Here is a 19,891-nt window from a genome sequence, read left to right on the forward strand (position 1 = left end):
AATGACAGAATAACACTGGGCAGAAGGTCTGAGAGGGGTTTCCTCTGTTACAGGATGCAGACATTAGTAGGTAAATATAAGCCAAGCTGTATCAATGCCAATGAACGCTTTCCCCTCCTCCTCTTTTTCCTGCGGTCATCTCAGTGTGGGCAGTTTCTGTGCCAGCAGTGCATTGGAGATGATTCAAAGGATTCTGCTAATGGTCATTGATAGTCTATCAGAAATGGCCTTAATTAAGGCTCAAGCTTTCTCAAAGCATCGTCACTGTAATGAATAGCTGAAAAGTAATCAAGAAGTAGACTTTAATTAAGCATTTGCTTGAATATGTACAGTAATGTGCTATTGCTGTCAGGTTTGGCTGGATGACCATTATGGATTTTTATAACAGAACATATACTGTGCATTAACCAGGAAAATGTGAAAAACACAGCCAGTCTTTTCTGCAGCTGACAGATCTTACTAAAGTGTTGCAGTGTAACTCTGAGGCAGTGTGTGTGTCATTATCAAATTCAGAGCTCGGGGGCAGCAGAGACATTATATGACACCAGGCAGCGCCATTAAACAGGGACTGTCTGCGGCACTGTTTACTTAGAAAAGACCAAAAATTCAGGGACCCGAGCACAATTCTCTTATGTAAAGAAAAGAGCAGTGACCTTCTGCAGGGCTCAGATTTGAATTAAAGTGCTGGAAATGTAAAAACAAAGGAGAAGGTTTTCCATTTAGACAGTTCATCACAAAATTCATGGTGACAAGTGCCCTGAAAGGCCTTTTTGACCAAGTGTAAGTCAATAGAGAATGCCATTGACTGCCTTTAAATTTCCAATCTCCATTAAAACGTCTCTGTTAAAACTAGCCTTCCAATCGATTGCCATTTAACAAGCCAGCAAATAAAAAATACTAAGGCAATACAAGGAACAAAGACAGAGATGTCACACAATTATATGATCTGGCGGTATTGCATCGCTCTTGCTGGTTTCCCCCCACACCAGAGGAGCTAGTGTTTAATGGAGCTCATCTGTTGAGAGAGATGATAACATCTGTGATAATAACCAAACTTGCTGCTCGACGATTATAAAGACCATATGCAAATCTGATGCACCAAGCCTCAAAACGGTTTGAAATTGTGTTAGGTTGTGGGTGGCAGAATGAAAACAGGAATTCTCCCCAAGCTCACATGCAGCAATGGAGGATAAAACTGCCTCCACATGCACAACAAATGCATATGTTATTAACAATATATCCTCTTATAAAGGACTGTGGTCCTCATCAGGGCCATGACTAGGTCTTTTGCTGATAAGGCGACTCCCTGCTTCAGTCTCAAGATTACATTGATCCAAACTTCATTTATGCCAAGATCCACTGCTGCAGTGAAGCTTTTGCACTAGTGTTCATCTGAATCAGTGAGTTGAGGGCTGCATGCTCATGCTGACTCTCTACGAGCGAGATGCCGTGTCTGCACTAAGGTGCACAAAGCACATTTGCTGTTAGATTGTGGAGGGAATACATTAAAACCATCTCATTTCAAACTGTAATGCATACTGAAAACATAATGCTCGCTTGGTCGTTTCCAAATTATTTAAATTGTTTGCACAAACCTTTTGCATTTTCATTAAGATAAGCTGTTTTACCTTGTGGAGACTGTTGCCAGCTCACCTCAAAGATTTCAGGTTTTATTATCCTAATTTGGTCTTAACAGTGAAGGCAAAACCTGAACCACATGCACACAGTTGTAAGTGCATTCATTCAATGCATCAAACACGTCTTTTTTATGTTATATAGGCTATATTCCTTTATTTCATCAAGATGCAAAGAATTGAGCACTTTTAGTGCATTCAAGTATCTAGCTGATGCGAAATATGTTGATATACGAAATAACCAATACGTTTAATGCATTGAAATGTGTACACACATGGTCGTAAGTGCATGCATTGAAATATGTTGACTATATATTCCCATTTCTATAGGAACCCTAAAGGCAGCAATGGTGCGCTTCAGTGATTATTCGCGAGATTAAAGTGGTGACATCAGAAGCGTTGACACCGGCAGCTTTCCATTGGTTTAGTGCAAACGTGATGACATGAAAGGGAGTTGGAGCTCCAAGTATAAAACTCCAGCGCGCACAAACCCACGCAGCGCGCGGACTGAAGGACTGCATCACTGCTGCTCTTCTGCCGAATCCACCCTTCATCATCACACTTATCATCCAGCATGAGTGAGGTGAGCTTTCCTCATACTATAACCCTCCATGCACGATGCACCACTCTACTGTAACGAGCTATCGGGGGTTCCCCAGGAGGAAATTCTCTTTCGGTGCTAAAGAGAACTGAAAATACCACATTGAGACAATGCCTTGAACTTGCGTTGATTGCAGTCAGATATTTTCCTGTTTGCTGAGTTTGAGCGCATTTTTCTTCACTAAACCAGCAAAACCGTTTGAAAAACTGAAATGCAATCCATTTATCAAAACACCATGTTTAGTAGCTCAGAAGAGCGCGACGGATTGTGAATATTTTTTTTGTTGCATCTGCGCGCGCTGGCAGATTGTCGAATCAGCATTGTCCACGCGATGATTAATGATGCAACAAATGACAGCTGTCAGTTAAACCTCAACCCTAACCTAGGATGACACGGAGATGGTTTATGGATGATAAGCTACTTGTAAATTTGCTCTCATGATTTTTAATTCGAATTTAGTTGTCGATAATGTTTGCATAAGATATATAGCCTAGGCTACAGTTTGGTGAAAAATCGAATTCTTGCAGTTTTTACTTACAGTGGATCGAGCCACCTCGAATTGTTCAACGTTTTTACACGTTTTTCGCCTAGCCTACACCTGACTCGTTTTTGGGCACCTGTTTTCAGGATTTATCTTTGAATTATGGCTGAATTAAAAACTAATTGAGTCTAAACTTAAACACGCAGTAGTATATGCAGGATTCGTTCGGTCTTTTTAATAAATGTAAGTAACGTTAGTTTACAAAACAGGTCTAAATGATTCGTTCACAAAATGACCTGAATCCTTCTTGAATCAACAATCAACGCTGATTCATTTAACCGAAAACCATTTCTTGTGGACATGTCCGACTCATAATGATCTGGGTTAACAACTCACTAACTCTTTTGAACTTGTCCGATTATAATCCCCATAATTAGCATATCTCCTGTAATTAGGCCTATAAATAGGTATCGCCATTGACAACAGAAAATAGTTTGACATGTTATAACCTATTCACAAAGATCCGTGATTCACGGAACTCAACAAATCATTGAACCAATGAGACAAAAAAGCGGTAATGTTAACAAATAAAAATAGATGAGCCTATGACAGTTTTATAAACAGAGTAAAACATTTTATTAAAACGTCTAAAACAATAGGCTAGACAAAAAAACAAACAAAAACATTTCGGTATTCTTAGGCTACTAAATTTGGCTATTTAGGTCTTAAATGCTTTCTTGTTTTTATGAGCTGCTTGAATCGTAGTTGCAATAATGGTAATAAACAGAAATAGGCCTATATACCTTATATGTGACTTTACTAGAACGTTTATTAGAACATGTAATATACAGGGACCACGTGATGACGCAAATTGCAGTCCGAAAACTTAGGCAGTGACTTCTTGTCTCACTGCCCTATCTGGCAATGACTTTGCAGGCAGTGTTTGCGCACTGATTTCAGACAGACTTCTGAGGCAGCGTAACGGTTTAATGATCTACAGCAAATTAGAGCGAGCTTTGGTGAAAACCAAGTGAATATTTAATGACTAAAATAGTAATTTCTTGCTAGAAATGACATCATAAGTGAAAAACGTTGATCAAAAATGTAGCCTAGCCTACATTAACACACAAACTGACGACCAGCCGCAACTTTCAGACGCCATCTTTATTTTTCTAGCTCTGTCACAGAATGGAAAGCACAGGATTGTGGGATATGAAAGGCAGCGAAGGATACATCTATGCTGCCTTCAAAAATCGATCAGATGAAGGTATCTCAGGAGAAAGGAATTTAAACTAACATTGTATTCGGATGTGCCTTTCGACCTTGGAATGCGTCCTCTAAAGGCAGCATTTATCAGTGTTCGGACGCAGCACACTATACTGCCTTGCGCGCACTCGAAATCCCCGAAGCGGCCGCGCGTCTTGTCTTTGATACTGAGCGCGTGCGTGTGTGTGCGCATAGAGCGTGCTGACCCACTGCAGCAGCAACAGCCGATGAGGAGCCGATGAGGAGCCGCTTCACGCACAGCAGGATCAGGGAATGTTATATAAATGATTATTCTGGTCTCGTTTAAAAACATGCTTTAATGTAGTATTTGCTAAAAGAGCTTAATCAGGCTTGTGCTGCACTGCGCATCTTTTAATCAATCTGTTGGCCCATTCAAGCATATTTGTCAGTTAAATGAACAGAGGGAGCACATGGAACCCAGAAATGCTGGATAGAGCAACACAAGCTGGGACTAGGTGCTTGTGGAGTATGGATGGACTTCATACAACAGTCCTGAATTATTTAAGATCTTCCCTTTAGCAGTTCCAGCAGTACTTTTTTCTCACTGAAGAGCCAAATTAAAGATTTTCAAGGTCTTTTACTAAGTTTGTTGTTTACATGCACAGGAAGACTGCAGGAATTCCAGAATGTCTAAAAGGAGGAATAGTTATATTAGTGCTATCAAATCGATTAATCACATCTAACATAAAAAAATAATTTGTTTATATAATCTACATGCGTATATATATTATATTTATATATATATATATATATATATATATATATATATATATATATATATATATATATATGTGTGTGTGTGTGTGTGTATAAATATACATATACACACAAACATATATATAAATGCATACATAAATGATGTGTGTACCAACACACATAGATATAATATATTATAAATATATATACGCACGTATTATATGAACACAATTTTTTATTTTAGATGCGATTAAACGATTTGACAGCAAATTTTACATCGATTTGACTAATATATATATATATATATATATATATATATATATATATATATATATATATATTCATACTGTATATACACACACACACACACACACATACACACACACACACACACACACACACACACACACACACACACACACACACACACACACACACACACACAAATATATATATGTATACCTGTATATAAAATGGAAACATGATCATCTTATCTCTTGGGTATATATATCTAGTGTTTGCATACATTACGTTTAATTTTATATTGGTACATCAAACCACCTTGAATTGTTTACCATTAGATTGTAAAATTTCAGTGAAAAGCAGCTTGAGTTTCAGTTGCACGAATCACATGAACCACTTTTGCAATATATTTACTGTCTCATTTTGGGGTTTGATATTCCCAATTTCAAGGACAGAAACAAAGTAATTCAGCTTTTAAATTACATGAGGGCGAGTAAAAAATATAGAAAAATTAGATCGCAAAACACAACAGCTGTCCTGTTTGCAAGAATCTGCCTGAATTAGAGCGGGAGCGTCATCATTAGGATTTGATATGTTTTCGAGTGTAATCTCTTATGCCTGTAATGGGCTCTCTGACACATTTACCTGATTAGGTATCTGATTCATTCTGTTTAAACAGGGATTTAATATATATCCCCTGAAAATACACAACACAGAGTGATGAGTTCAGACAAAGAGATCAGGCTCAATCTGTGGTGGCCTCAACTGATGGCAGAATGGATTTATTGGTCTTTCCAACATTTGAGAGTGGAGAAATGACTTTTTCCTCTTTTCCTTCCCATTATTCCCAGAAAAGCTACTGCTGTCCATTGGTAAGCAAATTTGTACATTACAAAGCTACAGAATGAGACCATACTAAATCCAAAAGGTCCAGATTTGTAGGGCAGACCAGAGATTGAAACGCTGTCCACACAGAGATATTAAGCGGATTTGTAGATGACTTTTGTTGCTGTGTAGGATTATGTAACACAGGATGGATTTGTATCTGGACCATAATAGGGGTCGTCTTCTGACATCTGGAATAAAGGCCGGCTTCAAGTGCTCTTGGGAAGTTCTTGCATGCGAGTCTGGAAGTCGTAATTGCAGTGTGGAGAGCACTCAAGTGATTTTTGAGCAGTATCATATTTTTTTTTCTTCTTCTGTTGTTTCAATTTACAAAGACTTAAAGCATTTTTAGTGCTAAAGAGGAATCTGCCACTGAGAATCATGGGAAATGTAGTTTTCTCATTTTCAGGCTAAATGAGTAGCATTTTTTTGGCAAGCTGTGCGCAATTTTAAAACAATATATCTCAGCATATTTAAAGGTAATTATATTTAAAGATTTTTAAAATGTTTATTTGTAAGCAATATATATGGACAAAAATGTAAATAAAAGATACGTTTGATACATTTGCTAAATAATAAAACTGTTTATTTCTAAAAAATAATCTTGATATATTTTAAGCAGGTCATAATGACTATATAAATAGTCTATAATATAATATATTTCTATCACAGCAACTCTCAGAAGAGTTTAGCATGGTAATGGATATGACAATGTTAATATATTTGGTCTTGGCGGAATAGATCTGCTACGCTGCTGCTGCTGAGCAAGTATAGACAGAGACTTGCTACTGCCAATACATTCACAGACATGGTGCTGTGAGCAAGTAAGACATCCTGCTGCTGCACAATTTCATAGCTTATATGAAATTACCCATAGCAGATCGATACAGGTGGAGCTGGGGAAGGTGGAGGGTTTCAGAGGAACTTTGAAAGCACACCGAAAACTACTACAGCAAACACTGACCAACTACTTAAATGTTGAGCACCAAGCTCATTGGCTGCAGATGTAACAGGAACCAATCAGCTAGTGCCGCATATTTAACATGTAATTGTCAGCAGGTTGCATTAAGGACCCATCGGCCTGCGCCATCTCGAGTTTCATGACAGAACTTGGTGTATATATTTTTATAAATTGATTTGTTGATTTGCTAACCAATAAAAATTTTTTTTTTTTTTTTTTCAATCTGCAACTTGTGTTTTATGTTATACTCAATGCACTAGAGTTGAGACTAATTCATTCTTCAGACTTAATTTACAGCAGTATTACATCAGTATTCAGTATCAGTATCAAGCCTTTGTGCCAATGACGGCCATGTTGCTTATATCTGCAGTCTGTCGTTGATGGCAAAAGAGTAAAATGGTGCTCATTCGTCAAAGTGAAAGGTGATTTTGATAGTGCAATCTCATCATTTGCATTTTCTGCCATAGCATTAGCGGTAGAGTTGCTGCAGGGCTCAAAATAATGCTGCAAAACTTTTTGCAGATTGAGGGTTACCATACGCAAAATATCTTGGTTACCCTTGTAAAACCAATGCGCTTGATCTATTTGGAGCTACATCTGAACTGAGCAGCTCCATGTGCTGTGGTGAACACAGCTATGAGGTTGATGGAGATCAAAAGCAACTTATGGCCCTCGAGGTGCAAACACTGGATGTAATCAGGCCTGACAATTGATTTTTATACATAACGGCCCAGCGCTTCTGCATCTTCCACGCGGATAAAGAGGAAATGCGCGCTCGACTGTGTGCATGGGGGAACCAGACTGAACACGCGTAAACAACGCCTCCCCCCAAACGCGCTGCACATGGCGGTCCGGGGCACACAGTTCTTTTCCTTCTGCTCGTTTATGTCTTCATCCTCCTCTCGCCGCATTAAACATCTGACGGCGCGGCACTGGACCTCGGATCCCGCATTGCGCGGGAGCAGATTTACGGTTTATTTCCTTGGTCAGTTGCCCTGAGCAGACTCAACAGCAAACTCTCCTGCAGAAGTCTCCTGCAACTCAGCACTGCGCTTGTTTCCCTGATGTATCAGCAATGTGTACACAGTATTGAACCGCCTGTCAGAACCTGGAGCCATTATCGGCAGAAAGGGATTTGTAACGCTCTCTCCTCAGAAGAGGCTTGGAGTCTGAAGGGTTTGATATTGATTCATGGAAAGCGGCAGCGTTGAAATAGCAGCAAAAGAAAGGATGGTTGGCTGACTGTGTATGTCTCACCTTTTTGATCCCTCAATCTGCAGATTAAAGGTGTCTATAAGTGAATTACATCCATCCTTAGAGAACACTGATGGACAAAGATGGCCATACAGCATTTCTGAGACAGACGGTCACATGCAAATTTTATCTAGTTGCTGACACCAGAAGACAAATCGACTAGTTCTTAAGCCAATCACCTAAAAAACAACTCAATCACCTGAGGCGCTGTAACATTTACCAGTCGACAGCGCCTTTTGTTATAAACAATGACGCTAATGACTGAAACATATTTAAAAAACATTTCTTGAGAAGCAAAATTGCATATTAATACTGTAAAGTCACTGTGTTTTTTCTTGAGTATCATATTTGATACATCAGGCTTTTATGGTTCATATAGTATGATATAGGAAAATATGGAGCGCAAAAATATTTAATTTTGTGCAGTTGCTGATATTTAAAGGATTAGTTCACCCCAAAATGAAAATTTCCTAATAATTTACTCACCCCAATGCCATCCAAGATATCCATGTCTTTCTTTCCTCAGTGGGAGAAAAATTATGTTTTTTGAGGAAAACATTTCTGGATTTTTCTTCTAACAATGGACTTCATTGGTTTCCATCATTTTTAAGTCCAAATCAATCCAGTTTCAAAAGTCTTTGAAGTGTTTAAATGGGCTGTACGCGATCACAGCTGAAGAAGAGGTTGTTATCTAGCGAAACGATAGGTCATTAATTTATATACTTTTTAACTTCAATAGTTCGGATTGAGCTGATCAACAAACGGACAGGGAATTACGCCATCACGTTGAAAGGTCACGCCGGCGCCGGCGGAAGCACTGTTTACAATGCGACCATACGTAGGAGGATAGTTCAAATAGTATTGTTTGCTATTATATATAGTAATAGTATTCAGTGAATATGAATATGAATAGTATATGAATAACATTCTGATGAATATGAATAGTAGTTAAAATAGTATTGCCGGCGCCGGCGTGACCTTTCAATGTGATGACGTAGTTCCCTGTCCATTTGTTGATCAGCTCAATCCGAACTATTGAAAGTAAAAAGTCTATGAATTATAATTTTTTTTGGGAAAATGACCTATCGTTTCGCTAGATAACAACCTCTTCTTCAGCTGTGATCGCGTACAGCCCATTTAAACACTTCAAAGACTTTTGAAACTGCATTGATTTGGACTTAAAAATGATGGTAACCAATGAAGTCCATTGTTAGAAGAAAAATCCAGAAATGTTTTCCTCAAAAAACATAATTTCTCTCCCACTGAGGAAAGAAAGACATGGATATCTTGGATGGCATTGGGGTGAGTAAATTATTAGGAAATTTTCATTTTGGGGTGAACTAATCCTTTAAATGGCCAAAATTAGCTTCTGATAGCTTGTAATGTAAATCGGTCAGCTCTTTATAACAGTATAGTAGACTACTTACATAAAATGTATACAAATATCAGCGGTCACTCTCCCAATATTATTTCATAATAAGATATTTAAATGCTTAGTTTTATGATCAAAGCTCTTAAAAGTCAAATTGTACAATGACCTGATGTTTTTAGAATTACACTGGCTTTTAACTTGCTTTTACACTGGCTTTTAGATGTTTGATAAGCCTTACAATTTTTTGTACCCCAGATTGTCTTGTTTTATGCACAAAAGAAGATTTGATTCATTGCGAAAGCAATTAATCAGTCATTGCAAAACAAAAAAATGTATAGTGTGCACCTGGCTTTAGGGCCCTTTATGTGATAGGCTGTATAAATATCTCCCATTATGTCATATGGTACAGTGTCAGATGTGATCTGTTCCACTTTAAAACTCTTGAAATGGTCCCTGTACCTCTACGCCCGCTTTATAATGTCTGATGCATCACCTGCATCCGCTCTGTGATGAATTACGTCCACTGTAATGTGTCTGCTGTTTATCACGGTCATGTTTGTGATTCACCATCCCCTCAAACCATAATCATTCCGACATCACACACACAGATTCCGCTCGGATCCTCGGTAATCCCTCTAAACTGCCAGAGAGAGTCCGACTCCAGCTCTGCCCGACCTCACCGGTTGAGCGGTAATCCCAGCTGCCGCTCTGAAAGGGAAATGTCACTGAACAGGATAGAAAAGCGGATGAATGAAAGAAGGCATATTAGTGCAAGAGGAGGATTAGATGTGGATAGAGAGAAAATAGACCATTAAAAGAGCCCATGAAGAAGATTTTACCCCACACTTCTCGTGTCTGGCTCAAGTATATAGCTGCGTTCCAGTCCCTACAAAGTGTTCACTGCTTCTTGCACACTAAGCAGAGGTTAGAGGTTGACAGAAGTTGGCAGGGTATTACTTTGCAAAATAATTATTTACAATAATGTAAAGTATTATTGATAATATTTGATATAATAATCCAAATATAATTAACATGCCGTTTCTTTGTAAGCAGTTTCATTAATAAAATTCACGTGTTGGGGCAGAAGGAAATACCCCTGCAGTGTGTCCTCCTCTTATCCGAGGAAAGGGAGGCGCGTGGTGGGAGGTGCCTGGAGGCAGAGGCTGCTGCCACCGCTAATGTCGCTAAATATTTGATGAGGACTCCATGCACTCGCCGTCATTAGTCTTGCTTGGATTATCTCAGCAGGAAAAATACATTCCGTTATCACAAAATTCATGTATGATGGTAAAGGAAGTAAGCCTATGAAACAGGATGTACATGTAACAAGATGGCCAATAAAAGCAGCTGTCAGTCATTTGTACTGGTTTCCTCGAGTGTGATTAGCTATTCACATGTCTTCCAATGTTTTCTTAGTTTTTTCTCCCTGATTTCTTGTTCTCATTCTCTTTTCCCCATTGTAATGTTTATTCATTAAGCTTTCTGGAACAGTGTGTTACCTCAGCGCTAGTGAGATTTCTGGAGATAATATTGTAAATCACACAAACCCTTCTGCATTGTGCAGCATAATATTTTAGTTGAGTCATAAATTCCCCTCAAACGTCACCAGAGTGAAACACCAAGATATATGCGTTCATATCTATATGTAAATTGATCCAGCACAAGAATAACTGACCTTTTAGAAAGTTAGTCAATGAATTGCCTTTAAAAGTGATATATGGGCATCTAATCAAAATATCCAAATATATATCAGATGTACAATGTTCCACTATTATTTTATTTATGTTTACCTGGGGGTCACATTGTTACATTACTATAATATATTGTTTAACAGAAATATTTTTATTCTTAGCAGATTTTTAGAGGACTCCAATTTAATTAGTAGCAGTAAGCCATTAGAAACTGCTATTAGCAATTCTACACACATTCCTTTTTTAACCACATTTTATTACTAATACTGTGAAATATAAGAAGTTTAAATGGCAAACATCCTTATTTAACCATTAGCAATTAGCGGCTAGCAATGGACTCTGATGGCGCGTTTTAACGGTCACCAGCATCGTAAATCCGGCAAGGTATTTTATATTTTCATTTGTAATAAAAATATAAAATATGTGTTTATATACAACTATACTTAGTATTATATTAACTTTGCATCAAATTACACAACTACTTAAGTTTCTAGGTAAAATTGCTATCTTTCTCTCTTCCGACTGCCGTTATCAAGCTCTCTCTATTTTTTTACTCTTTTTGAAAGTTGTGAAAACACTATTGTAGAGTTTTTATTTTACTATTTGAGCAAATTGGAACACAAAAAAATATATTTACTGTAGTCTCTCACTCACCGCTATCGAATTGTACCCAACTATGACGACTTCCGCTTCTGAGAGACCCAGAAATGTGAAAAGGGTCAATCCTGAACACAATTCATTCAATATTTTTGACCGCATTTAATAGGAATACTGGTATACAAGAAGTTTCTGTGCCGAAAATAAGTTGCGAACCGTTCCAGCAGTGAGATAATCATTTCACCAGCATGTGGTTTCACACATTCATCAGTTCAGTGTTAACGTCCTGCAGTGTTTTCTGGTGGTGAGGCGCTCAAATAAAAGCCACTGTTTGAGCTCCCATCCTCCAGCCTGTTTCCTACATTCAGTTGAGCATCTGTTAGCCTTCAAATATGACGCATCGGATCCGAGTCCCCCCCCCACCCCCTCTCTTTAGCCGTCTGTGTCCTAGTTGTGCGTTTCTCCCTTAAATTCTTAATAGACGTTGAGAACAGCATGGAAGCCTTTCCAAGATCTCGAGCTGCCAAATGAATCAAAAATAGCTCTCCAAATGGCTTTGAATAAAAAGACAGAATACAGTATTTATTTATTTATTTCTAAATGCTTCAGTCGTTCAACACGGCAGGAATTTGGGAGAGGCGTAAAATTTGGTGCTTTTATGAGTGTGAATCTTCATGGGGTGTTTAATTTGCATAGGCACAACTATCAGCTGCATGATTTGTACTCAATGTTGTTCTGAAAAAAGCTGCGAAAAAGGTTTTTGGAAATGTCCATAAATCACCTTTGAGGAGGAAACTGTCAGCGCTCGGTTCAACGATCGCCTGTAAATGGGGTTTAAACCGCATTTCTATTAATTAGTGAATCCAGCTGTCAGAGCGAGTTGATATAAATGAGGTTCTTCATTAGCGTCGCAGCAGTGCAGCTCAAACTGTGAGGAGCAGGATGCTGTCGTGGCATCGGGTGGCAGTGCCAAGCGCCGCTCTGAAGGGCACTGGTGTACTGAGCTCAGGGCATCTCTGTGGCATCAAGTTCAATCCACTGCAAAGCCTGGCTCTGCAGTGAATTTGCGTGAGCCAGCGAGCCCAGGATGCTTTGCAACACCCGAGCCATGCTAGACATAAGATTTATTTGCTACTGATGACATTTAAAGCCAAGTAAAAGGTTTTTGTTTTGTTTATGCATGCCGTAATTCTCCTCATACGCTTTGGTTCTGAGCATGTTTGTCCACGGAGAAGCAGCTAACATCCTGTTCTCTTAAAATTTTAATTGCCCCATGATGTACACTTGGGTTTCATTGCCAATCCTTGCTTCACTGCAGCTAATGAAGTTTATGATTACGATCATTTTCATCATTGTTTATAATGAACACACAATATGGGGGAGGCATATGGCGGAGGGAAAGTAAGAGAGAAAGAGAGAGAGAAAACGGCACCTCTCTGCTCGCCACTTCCAAATTGAACCGGTGTTTACGCATTACCTAATTATTTCCTGCAGTCATTCTCTCATTAACGTGATTTTGTGTCCCTGCTTTTCTTTTGGATGACTAAAATTGGCGTTTGTATTGTAGGACTGCAGAGGGGAGCCTGGCAGTACTGCATCTTGATCCAGGGTTCATTTGAGTTCCTTCCTTGTTGTTAAAGGCTATGATCAGACAAAGAAAAAAAAACAACGAAACAAAAGTTTTGCTGTCAAGGTCCAAAAAATCGGACAGCAGGAGTTAAGATGCATTCCGTTCAACTCAGAAAGTCAGAATTTAGCGGCTAAAAACATGATGGAATATCATACATCCTGCAAGTTATTTTGGCAAAAACGACATGTATCCAAATTCAAGGTTATTTTGGCTAGAAGTGGGTTAATCATAGCCGGACTATATCGGGTCTATAGTTAACCTAGACAGTGATTTTCTTTATAGAAGTTGTAGTCAGTTTAATGTAATTTAAGTTGAAATGACTTAAACATCCAAGTTGATTGTACTTAAAAATTTAAGGCAACAACTTTTTTTTTTACAGTTGAACTTATTTTAACTAACTCCCGCAGCAAGATTGCCTTTAGAACTTGCTTACGCATTAGCATAATTTGAAATAAATGTATGATACCATTGTTGCATTATTGCTAAAATATATCAAACCCAGTGTTGTTATTGTTAGCTAAAACTATTAAAATTAAATGTAAGGTAAATTGAAAGAAAACGTTGCCATGGCAACTAACTAAAGCAATTAAAATTGAAGTAGAATTCTGTGATTATTATGCTTTTTCGTATATTTCCTTTCATGTAGTGTGTAATATAGCTGTTTGTGAATGTAAAAGGTCTGCAGAGTTTAAAAAATTAAAGTGCACAATAAATGGAGTTATCTCTCAAAAGAAAGAACCGATTCTGAACTGCCTGAAACTAATCGTCAGTAATTCCAGTCTTACTTCCTGCACAAATCTACATAGGTTTTAACAAATTTGCATAATGCAAGCCTATGATCTTCATTGGCTGCCAGCGAACAACGACGCGAACACTGTTACTGTTTGTATCCATGCATATCACCTGCATAGGTCCGAGGAAGTGCTGAGGAAGATCCGGAGCTGAAATTGAGATATGGTAATAGGCATATCTTTTATTTTGTTTTCGGCTCATGCTGTAAGCAGTAGACCAATCACAGCTTACTGGGCCATCTGACCAATCAGAGCAGAGTATGGTTCACGGAAAGGCGGGGTTTAGAGAGACAAAGTAAAAAAAAAAATTTGACCTTGGATGCATGTAAACCTATTGCAGGAGATCTACAAAACAAAACTAGGAACCTTTAAAATAGCTTAACTGACTGGCCTTAAAGGGAGATGTCCATTTGATTAGCTAAATAAGTTGAATAAAATCTCTCTCGCCCGTATTTGACCACGCTCAGACTAACATCTTCACATGCCACACAACTGACTGACACTTTACTCCAATTAATGCGTTTGTTTGTGTCTCCCTGGAGCCCAATTCAATAATCCAAGTTTAATGGCATTAGCTCTGAGGCTGTGTGGTTTGAGACTGTCAGGAAAGAGGGATGTAACCGTGCTGATATTGATGCTGCCGGAGAATGTCTCCCTGTACTCCTCACTCCAGAGTTTCCTCACATAAACAGGATTAGAAACAGGAGCTGTTTCACCGCAGTGAGGAGATTTCCCTCATTTCACCCCTTTCCAAGCAGAAACAGAACCGGAATGGGCGTCTCACAGTGGGTTTGCATCTACAATGAGGTTGAAGATGAAAAGAGTTGGAGGCGAGCAGAATATAAATGCCCAGAAAAACATTTATCTCTTGACCTTTATATCACAAGTGCATCACGATAAAGTGATAAAAAGCTCTTTTCAATATAAATGTATGTTTTTTCCAACCCAGCCATGACCAACAGGTCACAGGACACTTTGTCAGACTCGTTTCTATTTCTGTGGTGTTACAATGAGTAGCTCCGCCCACAGTAATATCTCATTGGTCCAAATTCCTTCTCTATATAACTGTACATTAAAGTGCCCCCAATATGCTTTTTCAGATATTACCTTTCGTGTAATTTCAAAGATTTATTGTCTCCCGAAAGAAAGAAATGATTCTGAACTGCCTGAAATGAATCATCAGTAATTCCAGTCTTACTTGCTGGAATACTTATTTGCATAATGCCAGCATATGATCTTCATTGGCTGCCTGTGAACAACGTCTATTTCGACCCGCCCTCAAACACTGTAGCCCAGGCCTGGAAGAGTTTGGTTCGTGTTGTCGACATGTAGAGGAAATGCTGTTTTTAGCACTGCAAAAGCTAATCTACTTTGCAAGCACTTAAAAAGGACTAAACACGGTAAAACTTGCACCATCGTTACGGTTCGTATTACTGCGTACAAGTGCTGAGGAAGCCTCCGAAGCTGAAATTCAACGTTTGGTTTCCAACACGCACTGTAAGCAGTAGACCAATCACAACAGACTTGGCCGTCTGACCAATCAGAGCGGAGTAGACTCTCGAAAAGGTGGAGACTGAATCCTTTATTAAACCGTTTAGACACTGTGAGAAAAGAGGTGATGCTGCAATGAGAAAATTAAAGTGTTTTTTTGACCTTGGATGCATGTAAACCTATTGACCTCCAAAACAAAATAAGAAGCTTTTAAAATAACATAATAGGGGCACTTTAAACATCAACATTTTCCTGACTGGCTGCGATTGTGTTATGGCAAGTTAAATCACCTGCTAGTAGATGCAGTAAAAAAGAAACAATTTCCTAGTAAAGATTGGCTAAAGAGTTTATATTTAACAGTGTTATTAAATTATTAGTGCTTTTAAAAATGAACTTTATGGCAAAAATAAACTAAATGTAAAAATAGGGAAACCGAGCATGCACAATTAAATATCTAACGTCATGTTAATCATCCTGAATGCCTGCATCCCATATCTGATTGCTTTTCACAGAACTTTCCTCCCTATTGGGACTTTAGGCTCACATTTTAGCATCGGTTTAATTTCTCAAGCTTTATCGTGCAGTGTAGCACAGAGTGCTCTATGCGTTCAACTCTCTGCGCTGTATGACATTTCAAATGACTGTAATTTATGCAGCAGCGCCCTTCACCATCCCCACAACAGCCACAAACTATACGCCACACCATCCAGCAGGACGACTTCTTCTAATGCAAAGCAATAACCGAGCGGTTTGTATCAGGAGCTTTGGCAACTCCGGCAACGTGAAGAACTCACAGATTTCCCCCTGCCAAACATTCTTATGCAAATTCTACACGTTTATCAGAGGCTGTAAGACAAAGATAGAACTGAACGCAAGAGGATTGATTGAGGTAGAAGTAGACAGAGGAAGAGAGAGAGAGACTAATATGATTAAATTGTGCCAGTGTGTGTATGTGTGTGGAATAATCCTTCTTGCATATAATGACACGCTTTCCACTGTAACTAGACCCATACAGAATGCCATCAGCAGAAAACGAGCGGCACACACACACACACACACACACATGCTCGTGCTGAGGAAGATTGCTTTAGCGTCGGAGCATCAAAGCTCTTCTGAAGTGTTTGAAATTCACTGCTTATTAATTCAGGATGTGAAGGACTAAATTGTGGTCAGCTAATGAGACAGAAAACTGACATATTCAATGGCCGTCTCATCATTCTTTGGCTATACAGTATTTTTTTTAAGGTATCCACACACATTAATCTCAGTTCTATTTTTGTTTGTTTACAGAGACAAGAATCCGGATCAGCTGGAAACATCAAACCTTCAGCTGGACAAGGTATAGTGTCACTCACTACTCTATACGTACTTGAATTGTGCATTTCATTGGATAAAATCATTAACAGAATGTTTTGCAAGTCTGCATATGTTTCTCTTTCTCTCTCTTTCACATTGTAAATAATAGTTGTACAGAATGCAAAAATTAAATAGTTATCATTTGCCCTCTTGCCGTTTTAAAGCAAATTACTTTATTTTTATTTATTAAATATTTTGTTAACAACGTTTGTTAATGCACTAGCTAACAAACTGAGCTATATATTTGTTAATATATTTATTAATCTTTGTTAGGGTTATTTGATCAAAAATACAACTGTTCTTTGTTGGTTAATGTTAGCTCAGGTCTATTAAATAATACTAACAAACACACTTTAAAAAAAAATGTTTTTAGTAAATGTTTTACAAGAGTTTTTCATTGTTAATAATGCTATCGTAACACTTAATGTTATGGAAGCTTGTTTCCGCCACAAAATAAAACATTTTAAAAGATAATTGCGACTTTTTAGCTCACAATTGCGAGTTTACATCTCGCAATTCTGACTTTATTTCTCAGAATTGTGAAATATAAAGTCAGAATTGCGTGAAATAAAGTCGCAATTGCGTGTTATAAAGTCAGAATTGCGAGATATAAAGTCAGAATTGCGAGATATAAAGTCAGAATTGCGTGTTATAAAGTCAGAATTCTGACTTTTTTTCTCGCAATTGCGACTTTATATCACGCAATTCTGACTTTATAACACATAATTGCGAGTTTATATCTCGCAATTCTGACATCTTTTCTCAGAATTGTGAGATATAAACTCACAATTGTGAGATATACAGTCCAATTCTAAGGGAAAAAAAGACGGACTTTTTTTATTTTATTTTTTACCTCAGAATAGTTTGAATCTCACAATTCTGACTTTATAACACACAATTGCGACTTTATATCATGCAATTCTGACTTTATAACATGCAATTGCGACTTTATATCATGCAATTCTGACTTTATATCTCGCAATTGCGACTTTATTGCTCAGAATTGCGTCTTTATATCTCCCAATTGCGACTTTATTTCTCAGAATTGAGAAATAAAGTGTAACCCCTAACCTCAACTCTATAGTAAGTACATGTAGTTAATTAATATTACTCAGTACTTACTTGTACAAAGGGTTAGTTACTTGTACTTACTTGTACAAAGGGTTAGTTACTTGTAATTATGCATGATTTACTTTTATAACAACAGTAAATACATGTAGTAACATGTAACTATGTTACTGTAAAATAAAGTGTTACCAAATTAAAGTTTGAAAGTTATTATTTACTAAAATATCTCATAAAAAATCATGAGTTTGGAACAATGTGAGTAAATGGTGATAGAAAGTTCCTTTTTAGATGAACTATTTCTTTAATAATCTTTTCATTTCATACACTCTTAGAAAAAAAGTTTCAATGAGGTTCTTTATAAAACCCTAGGGGTCTTGACACAATTTTAAAGAAATCCATACGCCAATGTCTTAAATTATTTCAAAATTCTTTCATGTTTAACTGGTTTGTAATTCTAGTAATTTTCTAGTTTACGAGCCGTTTAATAAAATGTAAAGTAAAAATGAATTAAACCTAAGTGAACAAATTAAAACTAAATTCATAAAATGATCCCATAATAGGAAGCCCTTAAAGGTTCTATATATGAATACACAATGTTTCGTTTCCACAGACCCGTCCAAGAAGGACGTCCCCGCTGAGGACATTGACATCGACATGGGCGCCCCCGAGACGGAGAAGGCTGCCGTCGCCATCCAATCGCAGTTTAGAAAGTTCCAGAAGAAGAAGCAGACGGTGAAATCATAATCAGGCCCATGCAGGGCGTCCCTGGCCTCGCGCGGGCCCAACGCCACATTAGGGGAGGGAGTTGCATGTCAGATAAACGGCACTGTTCTCTTGTGGGGGTTATGGGTTGATTGGGGTGGGGGCAGATGAGAGGTGAAGAGGCAATTTGCCTTTAGCCGTCATCTGTCAGGAATAAAATGTGATATATTGTTTCCCCCAGTACATAGATTTTTTTAAATAAAATTCTCTTTCCTTTTAAAATACTTTTGTTATTTTTTGATAAATATTACTTGTCAAGGTGTTTGAAAACATCCATCTTAAAGTGTTAAGCACTTGTGCGATAGTTTTCCCTGTGTGTAAGACCAGAAACCACAGGTATTTAATGCCAAATGATGAAGAATGTTGCTCAAGGAAAACATCCTGTACGGCATCTAAAAACTAAAATGATTAAGATTCAAACAGCCTTATTCAATCTTTCACCTCTGTTGTTGTTTTTTTGTTTGCATAGTTGAACTGATTGTGTTTGTGATGTGTCATTATCATCTTAACCAAGTCAATGTTTTGTCAACAAACAGTGTTGTAATATTTGTGACACCAAACAGTAGGAAATAATCATATGTGAACTGAATAAATATTAGAATTACTTCAAAGATTGATTGATTGATTATTTCAACATATTATTAATACCCTTTATGTTTTCTTTCAACACTGACTGTAACAAACAACGTTTTCCAACAATTAGCGCAAAATGCTCACTGGCTGGTAACATTTGACGCATTCAGTTTCACTGATGATTATATGGAAGCTTATTTCTGCCACATAAGAAAAATATCATGCTTTGGTAAATCATAATAATGACATACAGTTAACTTGAGTTATATTATCAGATTAATTTTTAAAGTAACGAGTAACGCATTACTTTTAAAACTTACAACAAAATATTTGAGTTACTTTTTCAAGTAAGTAACACAAGTTGTTTTCCTATTTATTGCCCTCTACTGTACAGGTGTGGATTTGCATTTCATTCAGCCTCCCTTTTGGTGTGAAAGGGTCTTTACACTCACCAAAAATAGTTAAATACTTTTGTTTTTTGTTATTAAAAAACTAGCGAGATAACCTAGCCCAAGTAA

At 37.7% G+C, this 19,891-nt stretch overlaps 1 protein-coding gene across 1 annotated transcript; it reads left to right on the top strand.

Moving 5' to 3' along the window:
- The first annotated feature begins 2,068 nt into the window (after window positions 1–2,068).
- On the top strand, window positions 2,069–19,295 carry pcp4a (Purkinje cell protein 4a). Its single transcript, XM_079860587.1, has 3 exons — window positions 2,069–2,217; window positions 16,905–16,953; window positions 18,649–19,295. The coding sequence occupies exons 1-3, from the start codon at window positions 2,209–2,211 to the stop codon at window positions 18,780–18,782; spliced, it is 192 nt and encodes a 63-aa protein (XP_079716713.1). The 5' UTR covers window positions 2,069–2,208; the 3' UTR covers window positions 18,783–19,295.
- Window positions 19,296–19,891: the final 596 nt, after the last annotated feature.

Source organism: Squalius cephalus (genome assembly GCF_949319135.1).
Source record: "Squalius cephalus genome assembly, chromosome: 24".
Classification (NCBI taxonomy): Eukaryota; Metazoa; Chordata; class Actinopteri; order Cypriniformes; family Leuciscidae; genus Squalius; species Squalius cephalus.